Source organism: Pongo pygmaeus, chromosome 7 (assembly GCF_028885625.2).
Source record: "Pongo pygmaeus isolate AG05252 chromosome 7, NHGRI_mPonPyg2-v2.0_pri, whole genome shotgun sequence".
Classification (NCBI taxonomy): domain Eukaryota; kingdom Metazoa; phylum Chordata; class Mammalia; order Primates; family Hominidae; genus Pongo; species Pongo pygmaeus.
The window spans coordinates 80,069,584-80,088,472 of NC_072380.2; the positions used below are offsets into that span (position 1 = coordinate 80,069,584).

The 18,889-nt window shown below is 41.1% G+C and overlaps 1 protein-coding gene across 2 annotated transcripts in view; it reads left to right on the forward strand.

Annotated features, from left to right (window-relative positions):
• Positions 1 to 73: 73 nt before the first annotated feature.
• Positions 74 to 18,889, forward strand: part of PREX2 (phosphatidylinositol-3,4,5-trisphosphate dependent Rac exchange factor 2) — a 309,846-nt gene continuing 291,030 nt past the window's right edge. The window contains exon 1 of one of the 2 annotated variants that reach the window (XM_063668842.1): positions 74 to 664. In XM_063668842.1, the coding sequence (XP_063524912.1) occupies positions 524 to 664 (141 nt within the window). In that variant the 5' untranslated portion in view covers positions 74 to 523. The remainder of the gene's footprint in view (positions 665 to 18,889) is intronic. The other variant, XM_054499002.2, reaches the window with a different exon arrangement.

Here is an 18,889-nt window from a genome sequence, read left to right on the forward strand (position 1 = left end):
TTGGGAACCTCCTGTGAGTTCCATATCAAGTGCTGCTTTGTGTGTGTGTGTGTGTGTGTGTGTGTGTGTGTGAGCGCGTGTGTGTGTGTGATTAGCCAGTACGCAGCACTTCCCCAGGGTTGTGTTTCCTTTTTCCTGAGATTTGGCGAAGGGTAAAGGGTCGGAGTCACATGGATACAAAGCTTTTGATTAATGTCCAAGTCACTGCTGTGGCTGCCGAAGCCGCTTCCCCTCCAGCCCCGGCCGTGTGAGGCCAGAGCAGCGGGGCCGGGCGCGCAGGGCCTGGCCGGAGCCCCCACTCCCAGGAGTTTCCTCTGCAGAGCCCCGCGCCCCACGCGCCGGGATTTCAGCCCGATCCCCTCCTCTCCCGCGCCCAGCCTCTCCCCAGCATGTAAAGTCTTCTGTCTCTCCTCGGAGTTGGCGGAGGCGGCAACTTTCCATTCTCGCCGCCGGGGGCCGGGCAGCAGCGGGCGCGCGGGTCAGCGCTCAGCACGGCGGGCAGCGCCGCGCACCGCCGCCGACCATGAGCGAGGACAGCCGCGGAGACAGCCGCGCCGAGAGCGCCAAGGACCTGGAGAAGCAGCTTCGCCTGCGCGTGTGCGTGCTCAGCGAGCTCCAGAAGACCGAGCGGGACTATGTGGGCACGCTGGAGTTCCTGGTGTCGGTGAGTGTCCCCGGCAGACGCAGGGGGACGTCCGGGCGGCGCGGGGCGCGGGGCACGGGTCCCGGAGTGGCTGCGGGAAGCGCGCGCGGCATTGTCTGTGCGGGGACCCGGGACGGGCCGGGGCATCACAGGCGCGGGAATCCACGTGTGGACGCTGCGTTCGCGGGCGCGGTGACCCCCGCGGGGATTTGTTAGTGCCCCGAGACTCACTGAGTTGCGGGGGCCTTGGAGACCTCCAGGTCTGAAAAGTTAGCTCTAGAGAAGAGAGCTCCAGTCCAGGGAATCCCGGCTGCCCCATCTTCCCTCACTTTTCTTTTACCCGCCTCCCCAGTCTGCTCAAGTGCGCTGTGTAATTGATTTTCCTTCTTGTTCTTTCCTGGAGACTTTGTTTTAAAGCTTTGGTTTAGTGATTAAAGGTCCAGTCGGCTACATTCAGGTACAGTAAGTTAAAAAAAAATCCTTGAATGTGCTCGAGCTTGAGTTCGTTACTCAGATAACATGGCAGTGGCTACTTTAGTTATGATCTTTGAGACAGAGGATTCTGGTGTAGGGGTACAGAGAGAGCAGCGGGGTGATGATCTCTAGCAGCTGTTGGATATTAAAGCCACATGTGGCGCTCACCCCGTCCTAGTCTTACAATTCCCCCCCTCCCCCCCGGCTTAAATCTGCCTTCTGCTCAGTTTCTGGTCCCCTGTTTACATGGCCCATGAGAGTGCTGTAATCAAGCTTCGGGACTTCGTGGAAGTGGGGATGTACTTACATTCCACGTTTCTGCTTGACTCACTGCCATCTGCTTTGAAAACGTTTCATTCATTTTAGGGCCGAAGGGGCAAAACTGAGTGTAAGTAACTGCTGAGATAACACTCAAAAGTTGAATTTTTCCTATTCACTGCTGAAAAGACAAAGAATTTGAGCCTTGGCTTCTTTCCACCCAGATTCCTGGGAGAGCATCATTCAAAGAACCAGGAGCTTTAGTTTTTGTGATCTCATCCAAATCCTTCTGCTTCCAACAACCAATTCCATGCCCCCTTGGTCTGAAGGAAAATATTTCAGGTGCCAAACTTCCTGCTTAGTGTTCTGAAATCTGTCAACTTTCTGCTTATAATCATGACAGATAAAATTCACTTTTTGGCTGTGGCAAGAAGGAAAGAACAATGTCTCAAGTGATGTAAAATGTACAGGCTGGGTTATGGTTGACTTCTCAAAATCAATATACTTGACTTCCAGGGGCCACATTCTCTGCAAATATATAGGTATTTGAGAATATCCTGGTAACTGGTGGTTTATAGAATTATTATATACTTCCTTGTAACAAAGATTGCCAAAAAAGTATGTTTTTAAGATTTGATTTTTAATAGCTTTAAATTTGGCTTTCATGAAACTTTTTTGGTAACAAAGTTCTTCGTCTTTTGAAGAATCTGAGTCATTTCTTACATAATTACTCTTTAGATCTGTGAACAAAGTACTTTGCAGAATGCTAATTTGCAGAGACAGTTAATCTAATTATATTAAAAACCAATTTGTTGATCTTTATTTAAAATATCAGTTTTTCTTCTAATCTTAAACCTGATCATTACAACAGAAAACTTACTATCAGTATATAGAGTTAGGTAAGAAAGTATGGAATGTATAAAATAAATTTTCCCCTTTTATAAGGAGAACATAATTTCATGATTTCTTTTTATTTCTTTCAGAATTTATGGGCTCTTCCACTTTTCATTTTCTTTGTGCATCATTTGTGCCTGTTTATGTTTATATGCACAAATGTACTAATTAGTCTGAATGTCATCCTAAATAAAAGTTTACTCTGGCTTACAAAGCCTAAGATCTATTTATAATACATTATTAGATTTTCTTTTTAGGGTGTTATTTATAGCTACATTTACTCCCCATGGAGTTTTCTTTGTTACCTGAAGTTGATGTAGTCACTCTGGTTTTGATATTAGACTATGCTAATATGTACCAAGAGCTTTTAATCTATTCAAACCCTTTGGCCTGGTAATTCCTCTTCTAGGAACCTATGCTAAGGGAATGATCAGAGATGGAAACAAGCAATAGAAGTTATTTTTAAAAGTTACCATAGTATTAAATAAGTCGAGTGGTAAATTTGTTGCCAAAAATTGATAGTTTCCTCCTAAGTCAAATTAAATATTTGTTAGATTAGTCATTAATCATTTCTATTATTGCTTTAAGCCATTAACATGGATGAAGGTTGACTAATCTTTATTAGGAAGAGGAAGAAGAGGTAGAAAACATATTTTTAGTTTTACTAAGAACATATTTTTACTTAACCACCCTATAAATAAGCAAACAAAATGGTATTATTAGCTTCATAAAAAGATCATATGTCCCAGCACTTTTGGGGGCCGAGGCGGGTGGATCATCTGAGGTCAGGAGTTCAAGACCAGCCTGGCCAACATGGTGAAACCCGGTCTCTACTAAAAATACAAAAAATTAGCCAGGCATGGTGGTGGACACCTTTAATCCCAGTTACTCAGGAGGCTGAGGCAGGAGAATCACTTGAACCCAGGAGGTGGAGGTTGCAGTGAGCCGAGATAATGCCACTGCACTCCAGCCTGGGTGACAGAGCGAGACTCCATCTCAAAAAAAAAAAAAAAAAAAAAAAAAAAAAATCATATGGCTAGAGGGAAAAGCTTTTCTAAAATCTTTCCTATTTCTGAGCCCTCTCTCTCCTCAATTCCCACACTTTGGCCTTTAAGGAAAGAGCATCTTCCCCCACTGCCATCCCCAAGACAGCCCATGAGCATTGCCTCTCTTCTCTATGCCATGGTATGGGTCTATGTGCATCTTCTCTGTAGTTGCCCCCAGGCACACACTGCTGTTTGAACAAAGCTCTGTGCCTTCACCTGGCTACTCTTTTCTTGGTGGGCTGTGCTTCCTCAGGCCTCTGCCTTTGTTCTTCCTGGGGCCTTCCTTTTGTACCTGGTGGATTCCCACCAGGCTTTCAAGGCTCAGTTAGCCCCTTCTTCCCACGTGCTCCTTGCTTTGTATCCACTCAACCCTGCATTTCCTTCTTCTATAGTACCCAAAGTAGTTGATGTGTGCATTTGTTTACTTTGGTCTCATTCTGTTAGACCTCCTTGAGGACAGGGACATACCACCTTGTGTGCCTGTGCTTTCCGTAATTGTGTGCAGTGCTTGTGACATTGTAGGTCCTCAAGAAACGCTTGTTGAGTGCATGCATGAACCAATGAGTTGACCCATCCTCTATCCTCCCACTCCATTTTTAAGGATAGTGCCTCAATCATCCTGAACATTTTGATTTCCTGTTTTCTTCCATTTGGTCTAAATAAATAGTAGAATTTTCAGTTTTGCTCAGGCACATATGAATTTATGCGGCAAAAAATTTCAAATTAAACATGTGGTACCTGCCTTTAAAACAGAAACATGATTTAAATCAGGTATTGAGGTATTAAAGACTTTGTGTGCACTATTGTTCCATATATTTTAAATTTTTGTTTGAGATCATGGATAGGTTACACTATCTAGATTAATTATTTTCAGGTCACAGATAAAATGGTAGAGAGTGACCTAATTTGCTTGAATTTATGTTTTTGTTTTGCTTGGGAAATGAAATTTTGTGCTTTATTAAAAATATTTTCAAACATTTCTTCTAAATAAATGATTACATGAACTTAACATCCAGTATTTAACATCCAAAGTCTGGACAATAGTAAGTTACAACCTGTTTCCTGTTTGCAAACCTGTGACAGAGCCTGCCGAGAGGACAGACTCATGTGAGTGGACAGAGAAAAGGAAGACCCAGGTCTGGCTTCATGGATGCACATCCTGTGCAGTGGCCCACGGTTCTGAGCTGAGAAGGATGCCCAGCTTGTTTTAATGCTCTGCTATTGCCATCTTGAAATTCTTGCCAATTTTATCTTTGACCTTGTGTTTTGCAAATGAAGTCTGATGGGATGGTGGACGTGAGCAGAGCAGACACATGGAAGAAAAAAGCTTTATATTTCAGTACCTTTAATAGCATTCCCCCACAGCCCCCTGCTTTTTGAACAAGAAACCTCACATTTTTATTTTGCACTGGGCCTGGAAAATTGTGTAGGCCAGTTACATTGTGGGTCAGTGGCATTGAGGCAGGATGACCATATAATTTACTGTCTAAATTGGGACACTTCTGAGAGTGAAAGGGAGGGCTATTAATAATGACACTGGGAAACAGATGGAAACTGGGATTGTTCCTGGCAAACCAGAATGCATGGCTAGTCCACATTGTGGGCATATTAAAACAATGACTTCAAGCTATGCGTCTTGTGATAAACAAAATATTTTCAAGTTTGTTGCCTGTCCAGGCTTTGACCTTGGATACCTTAGTATTTGAGTCCCATCTCTAATTTGCTTTGTGATTTTAAACACATTCCTAACTTTTCATGCCCCTTTTTCTTCATTCGTAAAATGGAGAACAATAGCATTTCTCAGGGGTATTGTAAGGATGATAAGATATATGCATTAGGCTTGTCCCATCTGGCTCATAAGAGGGTCCTATAAGTAGTTACTGTTATTTTGCTGATGCTACAGTTGTTATAAAGAGCCATGCCTATGATCATCATTAGATAGAATTTTTGTTTCTGTTATATTCCTCTTCTACCCTTTCTATATGTCCCCAATTCTCTTGTTTCCTCCTTCTTTGTTTTCCTTCTGTCAGTATAGTCTTTTTAATGATATTCTTATAAATGCTTATTAGTTGATTTTAAGACAGTGAGAAAACTTTATATTCCAGGTAACAACAACCACAGTTAGTATGGCGCCTTGGAGTTTAAACAATTGCATCCTCACTCTATTATTCAGCTTAATATATGCGTGTCTCTTAGATCTTTCAAATTGTGCTCCCCGGAGCAAGGGCTGCTGGAGAGCTAGATTTTATGGCTTCAGGGATAGCCACCCTGGCTTCTCTGTGCATTGGCTCTACCTTTCTCAGATTTGTGCTTTCGTAAAAGCAGTTAGAAAAAACATTTGTCTAGATGGCAAATTCCCAGAGAAAAGGGGATTTGCATTTACTTCGTATGTATGCTTTTCTTGGCCTAAACACAGGGCTTTGTAAATAGCAGGTGCTCAAGAAAACAGACAAACAGGCAAACAAAGCAAAAGCAAACAAAGCAGAATTTGAATGCATCTGAAATCAAACTCTTTAAGTCATGACCTGACTCTTCCAGGCAAAGATGATTGATTCAGCACATTATGCTTAAGGTTTATGTTATGGACTGAATTGTGTCCCTCCTCAGGAGTCATATGTTGAAGTCCTAATCCCCAATACTTAAGAATAGGACTGTATTTGTAAATAGGGCCTTTAAATAGGTGATCGAGTTAAAATGAGGTCATAGGGTAGACCTTAATCCAGTTTGACTAGTGTCCTTCAAAGAAGAGGAGATTGGACACACAGAGAGATACTGGGGTGTACAGAGGAAAGGCCTTGGGAGGACATGGGGAAAAGGCAGCCCTCTGCAAACTAAGGACAGAAGCTTCAGGAGAAACCAAACCTACTGACACCTTGATCTTAGACTTCTAAGCTTTCAGAGTTGTGAGAAAATCAATTTCTGCTGAAGCCATCAATCTGTGGTATTTTATTATGGCAGCCTGTGCAGACAAATGCAGCTTATGTTAGGTGCTGGGTCATCACAATACTCTATGAGAGCTATGACACTAGAGCCATAAGCAAAGTCACATGGAGGCAATAGAGATTCTTTCAGTTGGGGAGTCAAGGGAAGTTTTGGAAAGAGTTGATGATAGAGCTGGCTTCTAAAGGATGAGGAGGAATGTGCTATACTGGGAGAATTATCCATCCCCAAAGTGCAGCATGTGCTATGTGACCTCAGTGTGGCAGATCTTGACATTTGGGGGTCTGAAACAGTCTTATAATTATATGCTATTATAATACCAATTACTTTAATATAAAAATAGTAGCTATTGCGATTAGATTTGTTTCTTAGCGAGAGAATTCTGTTGACAAGGTTGAGGAACAAAGATTGACGTCTAGTTACCCATTAAGAGTTTGTCATTGCATTAGTCCAGGTAAGAAATGTGGAAAGTCTGATCTGGGGTAGAAGCATTGGAAAATATAAAAGAACAATAACAACAAAAATCCCAAACCAAACCATAAACAGATCAAACGCCCAACTATGAGGGCTTTTTTTGGGTAGAAGCTTTAATATTTTATGTACTCTCAGAAGTGGAGGTTTAAGTAGAATGGAGAACATAGGATGGGGCTAGGTGTCTAGTTTTGAAGACTAGATGGGTAGTGTCATTGACTGAGAATTGGAATGCAGGGGACAGAACAGCACTAGCAGAAGGAAAATGAATTTGCTTTTGGACATGTTGAGCTGAGCCACAAATACTACTATGATTTTTGAAGATAAGAATGTGGAACTTGAGAAATAATTTGGGCCAAAAGTGAGAGATCTAAAAATTAACTAATCATGTATTTTGAAACCATCAATTGAGTGAGATGACACAAGGAGAGCAATTAGAGGAAGAAAATACACAAACAAAAGGTAGGATGTTGGAGAGTCAATATTTAAAGGATAGAGGAAGAGTAGAGTGTACAGGTGACTTTGAGCTATCAAAGGCTGAAACAAAGAACTAGGAGAAGGTGGTACTTTGAAAGCCAAGGAAGGATCTAGTTTTCAAAGAAAGGTCTCTTTAAGTGGCAGGACTTGAGGGAAGTGGGGTGTGTGAAGACTGAAGAGGTCGCTGGATCTGGCAGTTAGAATGTCATTGGGGTTTTAGCTTCAGTAGAGCGTGTGAGCAAAAGCCAGACTGTCAGAACCAGTTGAGACATGAGTGGCAGCTGAGGATGTGAAGGATGATGGATAAACTATTCAAGGAGTTTGGTGGTAACTGCAAGGAGAGAAGGGGATGATTTTGTCTAGGGATGGTAAGGTAGATGAGCCTAGCCAAGGGGAGAAAGACAATAAAAAGGGAACTAAAGCAGCGACAACAGAAAGTGGCAGAAGGCAAATGGCATCTTTGGGGCAAGCATAGCAAGCACCCCCATGGCACTGGGAGATAAGACAGGGCAAAATTTTCTGAAATTTTCTGAGCCATCTTGCTGTGTAACATACCCATAGTAAAACATAGTAAAACTAAGAATGGGCAAGCTGTCACTTGTGTATTTTAAAAATTCTGCTGCTTCTCCAGTGTACAGCTAGTGGACCTGCCTGGGATGGTCTTTGTGGCCCCTTGTGAACACATACCAGAGGCTCTCCCTCCCACACTGGGACAGTGAGGTGAACTGCATGGTACAGAATCTGATGAACTGGTTTAAAATCCTCGCACTGAAACTTACAAACTCTCTCTTTGGGCAAACAACACAGCCTCTGTATGTCTCAGTTTCATATTTGGAAAACACATTTGATAATACCTCACAGGGCTGGCCTGAAATTCAAATCAGCTTCTGTAGGTTAAGTCCTGAAAGGTAGGAAGTGTTTCTTCCTTTTCTTTTCTTTTATTTATTTATTTATTTATTTCGCTCTGTTGCCGAGGCTGGAGCGCAGTGGCGCAATCTTGGCTCACTGCAACCTTCCCTCTTCCAGGTTCAAGCGATTCTCCTGCCTCAGCCTCCTGAGTAGCTGGGACTACAGGCGCATGCCACAACGTTCGGCTAATTTTTTCTATTTTAGTAGAGACGAGGTTTCACCTTGTTGTCCAGGCTGGTCTCACACTCCTGAGCTACGGCAGTTCCCCCACCTCCGCCTCCCAAAGTGCTATGATTACAGGCGTGAGCCGTGGTGCCTGGCCAGAAGTGTTTTTTTTTTTTTTTCCTCCCTAAACTCCAAGCTTATATCCCTCTCCTCTGTCTTGTCTGTCCACAGACTGAGCTTGGCACGTGCTCAGACCAGCTTGAGAGTCACCAGCCTGGTCTGTCAGTCACCCTGTCTTTTCCAAGCCTGGAGGCATAAGGGCAAATTTAATAGAAGGTTCTGAGAACTCCAGCGGGGCCTAGGGAATGCAGGACAGGGAGTGTTCTGGGAGCCACCAGGGAGGGATGGCTTTCCTCCAGAAGGAACTTATGAGTATGGACAAGGGCCACTTTAGGGGAAAGGCAAGTATGGAGGTTGCTTGCTACCCGATGGTCGTTCTTCCTCTATGAAGTTGAACTCTGGTTCTCTGTCTGATGTTCTGTTTTGTTTTGTTCTTGTTTTGTTGTTTGTTCTTGCTGAGAGGGCAGTGCCCTGAAAAGAACAGTAATGATTTGGACACACACTTTCAGGAATAGAAAAGGGAATTGAGCTTGGACATCTGAGGGTGGATGTATGATACGCTTTGTTCAATTGTTCTTTTAAATGTGATTTTCTTAAACACAACATATAAATTTAGAAGCTCAAGTAGAGACGTAAGCACTTCTGGTTTATTACATCTAGTGTGAATAGGTTCAAGTCTCAGAAATAATGGCAACCATTTTTTAAACCATGGTGCAAATAGTATAAAACTTCTATTTTACATTTAATGCACATGTCAGTCATTAGCCATATAAAAAAAAGAAAATGATTTATCTGACATTTTAGTGTGATTATAGTTTCTTCAGCACTTGTTTTAAACAGCGTTTTCTTAAGTATTCTTTTAGTGTATACCTGGTATTATATTTTCATACCAAATGAAATTATTATATCTGTGTTTTCAGCACTATTAGTTTGACCTAAAAATAATTGTTTTAGTTTGCATTATTTCTTTAAACATTTTATTTATATTTACTTTTCATGAGATGGATTTTTGTTCTTCATTAAAAGTGTTATTAAATTTATTAAAATTATTCAAATGTGAATTTATTAGAATTATATTATTAGCTATGTTAAAATCAAGATCTTTGATTTAATTATAATTGTAAATTGAAGAATTTAAAATTTATTAAAATTGTATTAGCTATATTAAAATCATCTTTGATTTATAAAATTGTAGTTGCCTCAAACAATAAAAAATTCAGGAAAAGCATTCCGTAGTAAATGTTTCATTGATTAAAAGTGTGGCTGGGTCACTTTTTCCCTGGTATTGAACATAACTATTCACATGATGATACATCTAGTAATAACTGCTTAAAAAAATTTTTCCCCATTTTCATAAATGATTGCATTTTATCCAAGAGTTCAATGATTGCAATTTTAAGAAAATGATATGTTAATTTGAAGTTATGATTTTTAAGCACTTCTAGTTAGTATCAGTGATTTCAGACTTTGATTTATTGAATAAATTTGTTGTATAGCCTTACATATAACGGAGCATAGTGTACAAAAAGGGATCTATTTTGCTCGAGAATATCTTAGCCAAGGACATTGTGTTTTGTCATTAATGTGAAATGCATATTTTCCATTAAAAGGCAAGCCCTTCATTTGAAAGGTTAAATTGTATAGTACTTAAGAAATGACTCTATCTGATTAAATTTAGAATACCAATATAAAAATATTCTCTGGTTTTACAGCAAAAATATCACAATATAGAATATAGATGGATAAACATTTTTATTCATCTGAAAACTTTGTTTCTCGGAGCGAGTCAAATATGGATTGATATCTATGTTTGATTTTGCTTTGCCACTTTTGTTATTTTAATTATCTATTTAAGTTGTCTTCTTGCCAGTAGGAGAGGCTTTATAGATGGTGACACATTTTCAGAGATTGTGCAAGAAATGCTAATGTTTTCCCTTGGTGCCTTGTAATGCCTCAACTTGGCCTTGCTTTCATGCTTCCTAGGAGTTCCAGCCTTTTCTTATTTGAGACTGTTGCCCCAAAGAAAGAAATCTTAGGATTCCAGAAATAACATCTTCCATTCCAAAGCCTTATTTCTATCAGTAGCACTAGGAGAAAATCTATGGAAAGGCATTATTATACTCTATTAATTGACCTAAATAATTGTTCTGCACCCACATACTCCAAGATTATTTTAAGAATTCATTATTTTCCCAGAGGTATGTGGATGAAGGGGGCTTTCATTTTCTATACTGTATAACTATGTCAAATTTGGCTTTCTATAATTTTCTATATAAATATATTTGTATTTATATATTTTATTATTTTTTTAATTTTTTTTTGAGATAGAGTCTTGCTCTGTTGCCCAGGCTAGAGTGCAGTGGCATGATCTCGGCTCACTGCAATCCCTGCCTCCCATGTTCAAGCGATTCTCGTGCCTCAGCCTCCCAAATAGCTGGGATTATAGGCACCTGCCACCACGCCTGGATAATTTTTTGTATTTTTAATAGAGATGGGGTTTCACCATGTTGGCCAGGCTGCTCTCGAACTCCTGACCTCAGGTGATCTGCCTGTCTCGGCCTCCCAAAGTGCTGGGATTACAGGTGTGAACTACCATGCCTGGCCAATTTTATACATTTTATATATTCACAAAATGTATCTTGAATATTCTAGACATAACTTCATCTCAAGTTTTCTTGTACCACTTCATGATGAAACCTCTGGCAGAGACTTCTAAGTGTCCCCAATACCCAATGTTCTTTTCTTCTATAGTGATAAAAGTTTTAGGTCCAGCTTAAGACTACATTTCTCAGCCTCCCATGCAGATAAGTGTGGGCCTATGTAAAGGTTCTGGGTAGTGGGGTGTGAGCAGAAGTGGCCTGAGTAACTTCTGCAGTGTGCCCTTATTGTGAAGAGTATGCATTCTCTTTTCTCCTTTCCCTCTTCTCCCTGGCTGGTATGAGGATGTGATGGCAGGTGATGGGGCAGCCATTTTAGAACATGAAATGGAGGGTACATGTTCAGGGTGACAGAGTAACAAAATAGAAGGAGACTGTATCTTTATTCTTTCTTATTAAGACCATGTCTTAAAGCAGTCTAACCTATGTCCTGTCAAAAATGGGCCTATAAGAGAAATCAATGTTTATTTAACTCTGTCCTAAAATCATCACATTTTGATACCAAGGCCTCATTGACTTATGCAAATCATTAATGAATTGGCCAACTTTAGTATCTTTTTCCTGTCTTTGTCTAATAGTTTTAGTTTATTTTTTGTTTTTTCTTTAATAAATGTCTAGTTCAGCCATGATTTCCCTGGATTATGCTAAAACTGCACTTTTTTGTTTTCAATAGTTATACTTTAGTTTTTCCTTTAGAAAAAGAATAGTGTTTTTTCTTACCTGTACTTAACATATTCTTTTTTTCCTGAAGGCCAGAATTTTGTGTTTATTTGTAAGGATATTTGTTCAGCTGCTTTAACTGAGACCAAATAACAGTAGTTTGAACAATGCAGAAGGATTGTTTGTGGCTAGGAAAGCCATATGTAATGAACATGGCCTTTTTTGCATCCTCTCTTAGAACTCTGGTTATTTAATTTTTAAATTAAATATACCCCAGCAGTGTTCCAGTGGGGTTAGCAGCTCAGCCACATCAGGTCATTCAGAGACTCCTGCTGCTTTTATCTTATTGCTCTACCAGCCCCTAGGACCAATGAAATCTGAGTATGTGGGGGTGAGAGCCAGGCCTCAGTATTTATGTAGATTCTCTAGGTGTTTCCAATGGGTTAGAGAAGGTGGGAGAACCAGTATAGTAGGGTGTTGTCCTTTTCCCTATGGTTGAAGCTGACTTACCAGTACACTTTTCACATTCCAGCCCCAGGGGAACAGAGGGTGGGAGATAAAGTGGAGAGCAAGCACTCCCTTTAAGGATATGACCCAGAAATGACACACATCACTTTCACTCTCATCCCTACGGCCAGATCTTTGTAACATGGCTAATCCAGCTCTAAGGGAGACTGGGAAATATGCTGACTGGCTGGACAGCCACGTGCCCAGCTGAAACTTAGGGAGTTCTACACTGAAATAATGACATGGGAATAAATATTGAGGGGCAAAGGGTCATCTCTGCCACATTTTGAATCCACTGATACTTTAGTCTCCTATCCTCGGAAAATCATTTATATTAATTATTGGATTCCTTTACTGTAAGAACCTATTGTATTTAAAATATAATTTGGATTATTTCCTTCTAAAATAATATATTCTTTCCCACATAGCAATCCATCTAACATTTATCTCTTTCTTCATATATATTTGTAAGAGCTCCAGAGCTCTCAAGGTTGTTTTTTTTTTTTTTTTTTTTCCATTGGCTTTCACTACAGAAAGGCTTTGGGGTATTTGGTGATTTTATGTAATTTAAAAATTTTGTGGAAGTTTCCAGAAAAAAATATTCCAAGATAATATGGAAATTCTGTTTTTGTTATGTGTTTCTTATGTGTTAGGCACTGCATATTCATATTTAACTCACGACTTAGAACTACCTTCAAGGTTCGGATCGTTGTAAACTCACACCTGGGGACATTTTGGTCAGTTCCTAATTGGGAGAGTGGGGATTCTGAAAAGATCCACTGCAAAAGTTGTATAGCTCTTCCAAGATGTTCTGCTGATGAATCACAGGCCCGGACTCTTCTGGATTGTGGGAATGGTGTGATTAATCGGGACTAGGAAAACCAAGGCAGATGCTGGAGCAGGGACGCAGAACTTGTTGACTCCGGAAGTACACAGAAGCTAGAAATCAGGAAGGAACAGTAGTTCATTTCAGGCAAACCATCAAGCGCAAGAGAGCAACAGGAGCTTATGGTCAATCCAAGACAGAGTTAGAGCCAGGCAAGCACTCAGGAGCCAAAGATTACCCAGAAGTCAGGAGTTTCCCTCACAGAAATAAGGAAACACATGAACCTTTCAAAAATAGAAAACCTTAGTTCTCCCATTGGCATATCTGTTAATATATGTTGGTACTGATGCTATTTTCAGCTTAATTTAAGTCCTCTGGGATCATTTTGGATCTCTGTGTATTTACAGTGCTTCCTAACAGGTTTGAACCCTTGACTTTGTGTTTAAATATAGCTCATGTGTTTATCCTATACATGATCAAATCACAAGACATTTGAGGCAAAGATATAAAATTAGTTTGTGGGGGGAGGAGCCAAGATGGCCGAATAGGAACAGCTCCGGTCTACAGCTCCCAGCGCGAGCGACGCAGAAGACGGGTGATTTCTGCATTTCCATCTGAGGTACCGTGTTCATCTCACTAGGGAGTGCCAGACAGTGGGCGCAGGTCAGTGGGTGAGCGCACCGTGCGCCAGCCGAAGCAGGGGCGAGGCATTGCCTCACTCGGGAAGCGCAAGGGGTCAGGGAGTTCCCCTTCCAGGGGTGACAGACGGCACCTGGAAAATCGGGCCACTCCCACCCGAATACTGTGCTTTTCCGACGGGCTTAGGAAACGGTGCCCCAGGAGAGTATAGCCCCGCACTTGGCTCAGAGGGTCCTACGCCCACGGAGTCTCGCTGATTGCTAGCACAGCAGTCTGAGATCAAACAGCAAGTCGGCAGCGAGGCTGGGGGAGGGGCGCCCGCCATTGCCCAGGCTCGCTTAGGTAAACAAAGCAGCCTGGAAGCTTGAACTGGGTGGAGCCCACCACAGCTCAAGGAGGCCTGCCTGCCTCTGTAGGCTCCACCTCTGGGGGCAGGGTGCAGACAAACAAAAAGACAGCAGTAACCTCTGCAGACTTAAATGTCCCTGTCTGACAGCTGTGAGGAGAGCAGTGGTTCTCCCAGCACGCAGCTGGAGATCTGAGAACGGGCTGACTGCCTCCTCAAGTGGGTCCCTGACCCCTGACCCCCGAGCAGCCTAACTGGGAGGCACCCCCCAGCAGGGGCAGACTGACACCTCACACGGCCGGCCAGGTACTCCAACAGACCTGCAGCTGAGGGTCCTGTCTGTTAGAAGGAAAACTAACAGAAAGGACATCCACACCAAAAACCCATCTGTACATCACCATCATCAAAGACCAAAAGTAGATAAAACCACAAAGATGGGGAAAAAACAGAGCAGAAAAACTGGAAACTCTAAAAACCAGAGTACCTCTCCTCCTCCAAAGGAACGCAGTTCCTCACCAGCAACGGAACAAAGCTGGACGGAGAATGACTTTGACGAGCTGAGAGAAGAAGGCTTCAGACGATCAAATTACTCTGAGCTACGGGAGGATATTCAAACCAAAGGCAAAGAAGTTGAAAACTTTGAAAAAATTTTAGAAGAATGTATAACTAGAATAACCAATACAGAGAAGTGCTTAAAGGAGCTGATGGAGCTGAAAACCAAGGCTCGAGAACTACGTGAAGAATGCAGAAGCCTCAGGAGCCGATGCGATCAAATGGAAGAAAGGGTATCAGCCCTGGAAGATGAAATGAATGAAATGAAGCGAGAAGGGAAGTTTAGAGAAAAAAGAATGAAAAGAAATGAGCAAAGCCTCCAAGAAATGTGGGACTATGTGAAAAGACCAAATCTACGTCTGATTGGTGTACCTGAAAGTGACGGGGAGAATGGAAACAAGTTGGAAAACACTCTGCAGGATATTATCCAGGAGAACTTCCCCAATCTAGCAAGGCAGGCCAACATTCAGATTCAGGAAATACAGAGAACGCCACAAAGATACTCCTCGAGAAGAGCAACTCTAAGACACATAATTGTCAGATTCACCAAAGTTGAAATGAAGGAAAAAATGTTAAGGGCAGCCAGAGAGAAAGGTCGGGTTACCATCAAAGGGAAGCACATCAGACTAACAGCGGACCTCTCGGCAGAAACCCTACAAGCCAGAAGAGAGTGGGGGCCAATATTCAACGTTCTTAAAGAAAAGAATTTTCAACCCAGAATTTCATATCCTGCCAAACTAAGCTTCATAAGTGAAGGAGAAATAAAATACTTTACAGACAAGCAAATGCTGAGAGATTTTGTCACCACCAGGCCTGCCCTAAAAGAGCTCCTGAAGGAAGCGCTAAATATGAAAAGGCACAACCGGTACCAGCCACTGCAAAATCATACCGAAATGTAAAGACCATCGAGACTAGGAAGAGACTGCATCAACTAACGAGCAAAATATCCAGCTAACATCATAATGACAGGATCAAATTCACACATAACAATATTAACTTTAAATGTAAATGGACTAAATGCTCCAATTAAAAGACACAGACTGGCAAATTGGATAAAGACTCAACACCCATCAGTGTGCTGTATTCAGGAAACCCATCTCACGTGCAGAGACACACATAGGCTCAAAAGGATGGAGGAAGATCTAGCAAGCAAATGGAAAACAAAAAAAGGCAGGGGTTGCAATCCTAGTCTCTGATAAAACAGACTTTAAACCAACAAAGATCAAAAGAGACAAAGAAGGCCATTACATAATGGTAAAGGGATTAATTCAACAAGAAGAGCTAACTATCCTAAATATATATGCACCCAATACAGGAGCACCCAGATTCATAAAGCAAGTCCTGAGTGACCTACAAAGAGACTTAGACTCCCACACATTAATAATGGGAGACTTTAACACCCCACTGTCAACATTAGACAGATCAACGAGACAGAAAGTCAACAAGGATACCCAGGAATTGAACTCAGCTCTGCACCAAGCGGACCTAATAGACATCTACAGAACTCTCCACCCCAAATCAACAGAATATACATTTTTTTCAGCACCACACCACACCTATTCCAAAATTGACCATATACTTGGAAGTAAAGCTCTCCTCAATAAATGTAAAAGAACAGAAATTGTAACAAACTGTCTCTCAGATCACAGTGCAATCAAGCTAGAACTCAGGATTAAGAATCTCACTCAAAACCGCTCAACTACTTGGAAACTGAACAACCTGCTCCTGAATGACTACTGGGTACATAACGAAATGAAGGCAGAAATAAAGATGTTCTTTGAAACCAACGAGAACCAAGACACAACATACCAGAATCTCTGGGATGCATTCAAAGCAGTGTGTAGAGGGAAATTTATAGCACTAAATGCCCACAAGAGAAAGCAGGAAAGATCCAAAATTGACACCCTAACATCACAATTAAAAGAACTAGAAAAGCAAGAGCAAACACATTCGAAAGCTAGCAGAAGGCAAGAAATAACTAAAATCAGAGCAGAACTGAAGGAAATAGAGACACAAAAAACCCTTCAAAAAATAAATGAATCCAGGAGCTGGTTTTTTGAAAGGATCAACAAAATTGATAGACCGCTAGCAAGATTAATAAAGAAAAAAAGAAGAATCAAATAGATGCAATAAAAAATGATAAAGGGGATATCACCACCGATCCCACAGAAATACAAACTACCATCAGAGAATATTACAAACACCTCTATGCAAATAAACTAGAAAATCTAGAAGAAATGGATAAATTCCTCAACACATATACCCTCCCAAGACTAAACCAGGAAGAAGTTGAATCTCTGAATAGACCAATAACAGGAGCTGAAATTGTGGCAATAATCAATAGCTTACCAACCAAAAAAAGTCCAGGACCAGATGGGTTCACAGCCGAATTCTACCAGAGGTACAAGGAGGAGCTGGTACCATTCCTTCTGAAACTATTCCAATCAATAGAAAAAGAGGGAATCCTCCCTAACTCATTTTATGAGGCCAGCATCATCCTGATACCAAAGCCTGGCAGAGACACAACCAAAAAAGAGAATTTTAGACCAATATCCTTGATGAACATTGATGCAAAAATCCTCAATAAAATACTGGCAAACAGAATCCAGCAGCACATCCAAAAGCTTATCCACCATGATCAAGTGGGCTTCATCCCTGGGATGCAAGGCTGGTTCAATATACGCAAATCAATAAATGTAATCCAGCATATAAACAGAAGCAAAGACAAAAACCACATGATTATCTCAATAGATGCGGAAAAGGCCTTTGACAAAATTCAACAACCCTTCATGCTAAAAACTCTCAATAAATTAGGAATTGATGGGACGTATCTCAAAATAATAAGAGCTATTTATGACAAACCCACAGCCAATATCATACTGAATGGGCAAAAACTGGAAGCATTCCCTTTGAAAACTGGCACAAGACAGGGATGCCCTCTCTCACCACTTCTATTCAACATAGTGTTGGAAGTTCTGGCCAGGGCAATTAGACAGGAGAAGGAAATCCAGGGTATTCAATTAGGAAAAGAGGAAGTCAAATTGTCCCTGTTTGCAGATGACATGATAGTATATCTAGAAAACCCCATCGTCTCAGCCCAAAATCTCCTTAAGCTGATAAGCAACTTCAGCAAAGTCTCAGGATAGAAAATCAATGTGCAAAAATCACAAGCATTCTTATACATCAATAACAGACAAACAGAGAGCCAAATCATGAGTGAACCCCCATTCACAATTGCTTCAAAGAGAATAAAATACCTAGGAATCCAACTTACAAGGGATGTGAAAGACCTCTTCAAGGAGAACTACAAACCACTGCTCAAGGAAATAAAAGAGGATACAAACAAATGGAAGAACATTCCATGCTCATGGGTAGGAAGAGTCAATATCATGAAAATGGCCATCCTTCCCAAGGTAATTTACAGATTCAATGCCATCCCCATCAAGCTACCAATGACTTTCTTCACAGAATTGGAAAAAACTACTTTAAAGTTCATATGGAACCAAAAAAGAGCCCACATCACCAAGTCAATCCTAAGCCAAAAGAACAAAGCTGGAGGCATCACACTAACTGACTTCAAACTATACTACAAGGCTACAGTAACCAAAACAGCATGGTACTGGTACCAAAACAGAGATTTAGATCAATGGAACAGAACAGAGCCGTCAGAAATAATGCCACATATCTACAAGTATCTGATCTTTGACAAACCTGACAAAAACAAGAAATGGGGAAAGGATTCCCTATTTAATAAATGGTGCTGGGAAAACTGGCTAGCCATATGTAGAAAGCTGAAACTGGATCCCTTCCTTACACCTTATACAAAAATCAATTCAAGATGGATTAAAGACTTAAATGTTAGACCTAAAACCATAAAAACCCTAGAAGAAAACCTAGGCATTACCATTCAGGACATAGGCATGGGCAAGGACTTCATGTCTAAAACACCAAAAGCAATGGCAACAAAAGCCAAAATTGACAAATGGGATCTAATTAAACTAAAGAGCTTCTGCACAGCAAAAGAAACTACCATCAGAGTGAACAGGCAACCTACAAAATGGGAGAAAATTTTCGCAACCTACTCATCTGACAAAGGGCTAATATCCAGAATCTACAATGAACTCCAACAAATTTACAAGAAAAAAACAAACAACCCCATCAAAAAGTGGGCGAAGGACATGAACAGACACTTCTCAAAAGAAGACATTTATGCAGCCAAAAAACACATGAAAAAATGCTCACCATCACTGGCCATCAGAGAAATGCAAATCAAAACCACAATGAGATACCATCTCACACCAGTCA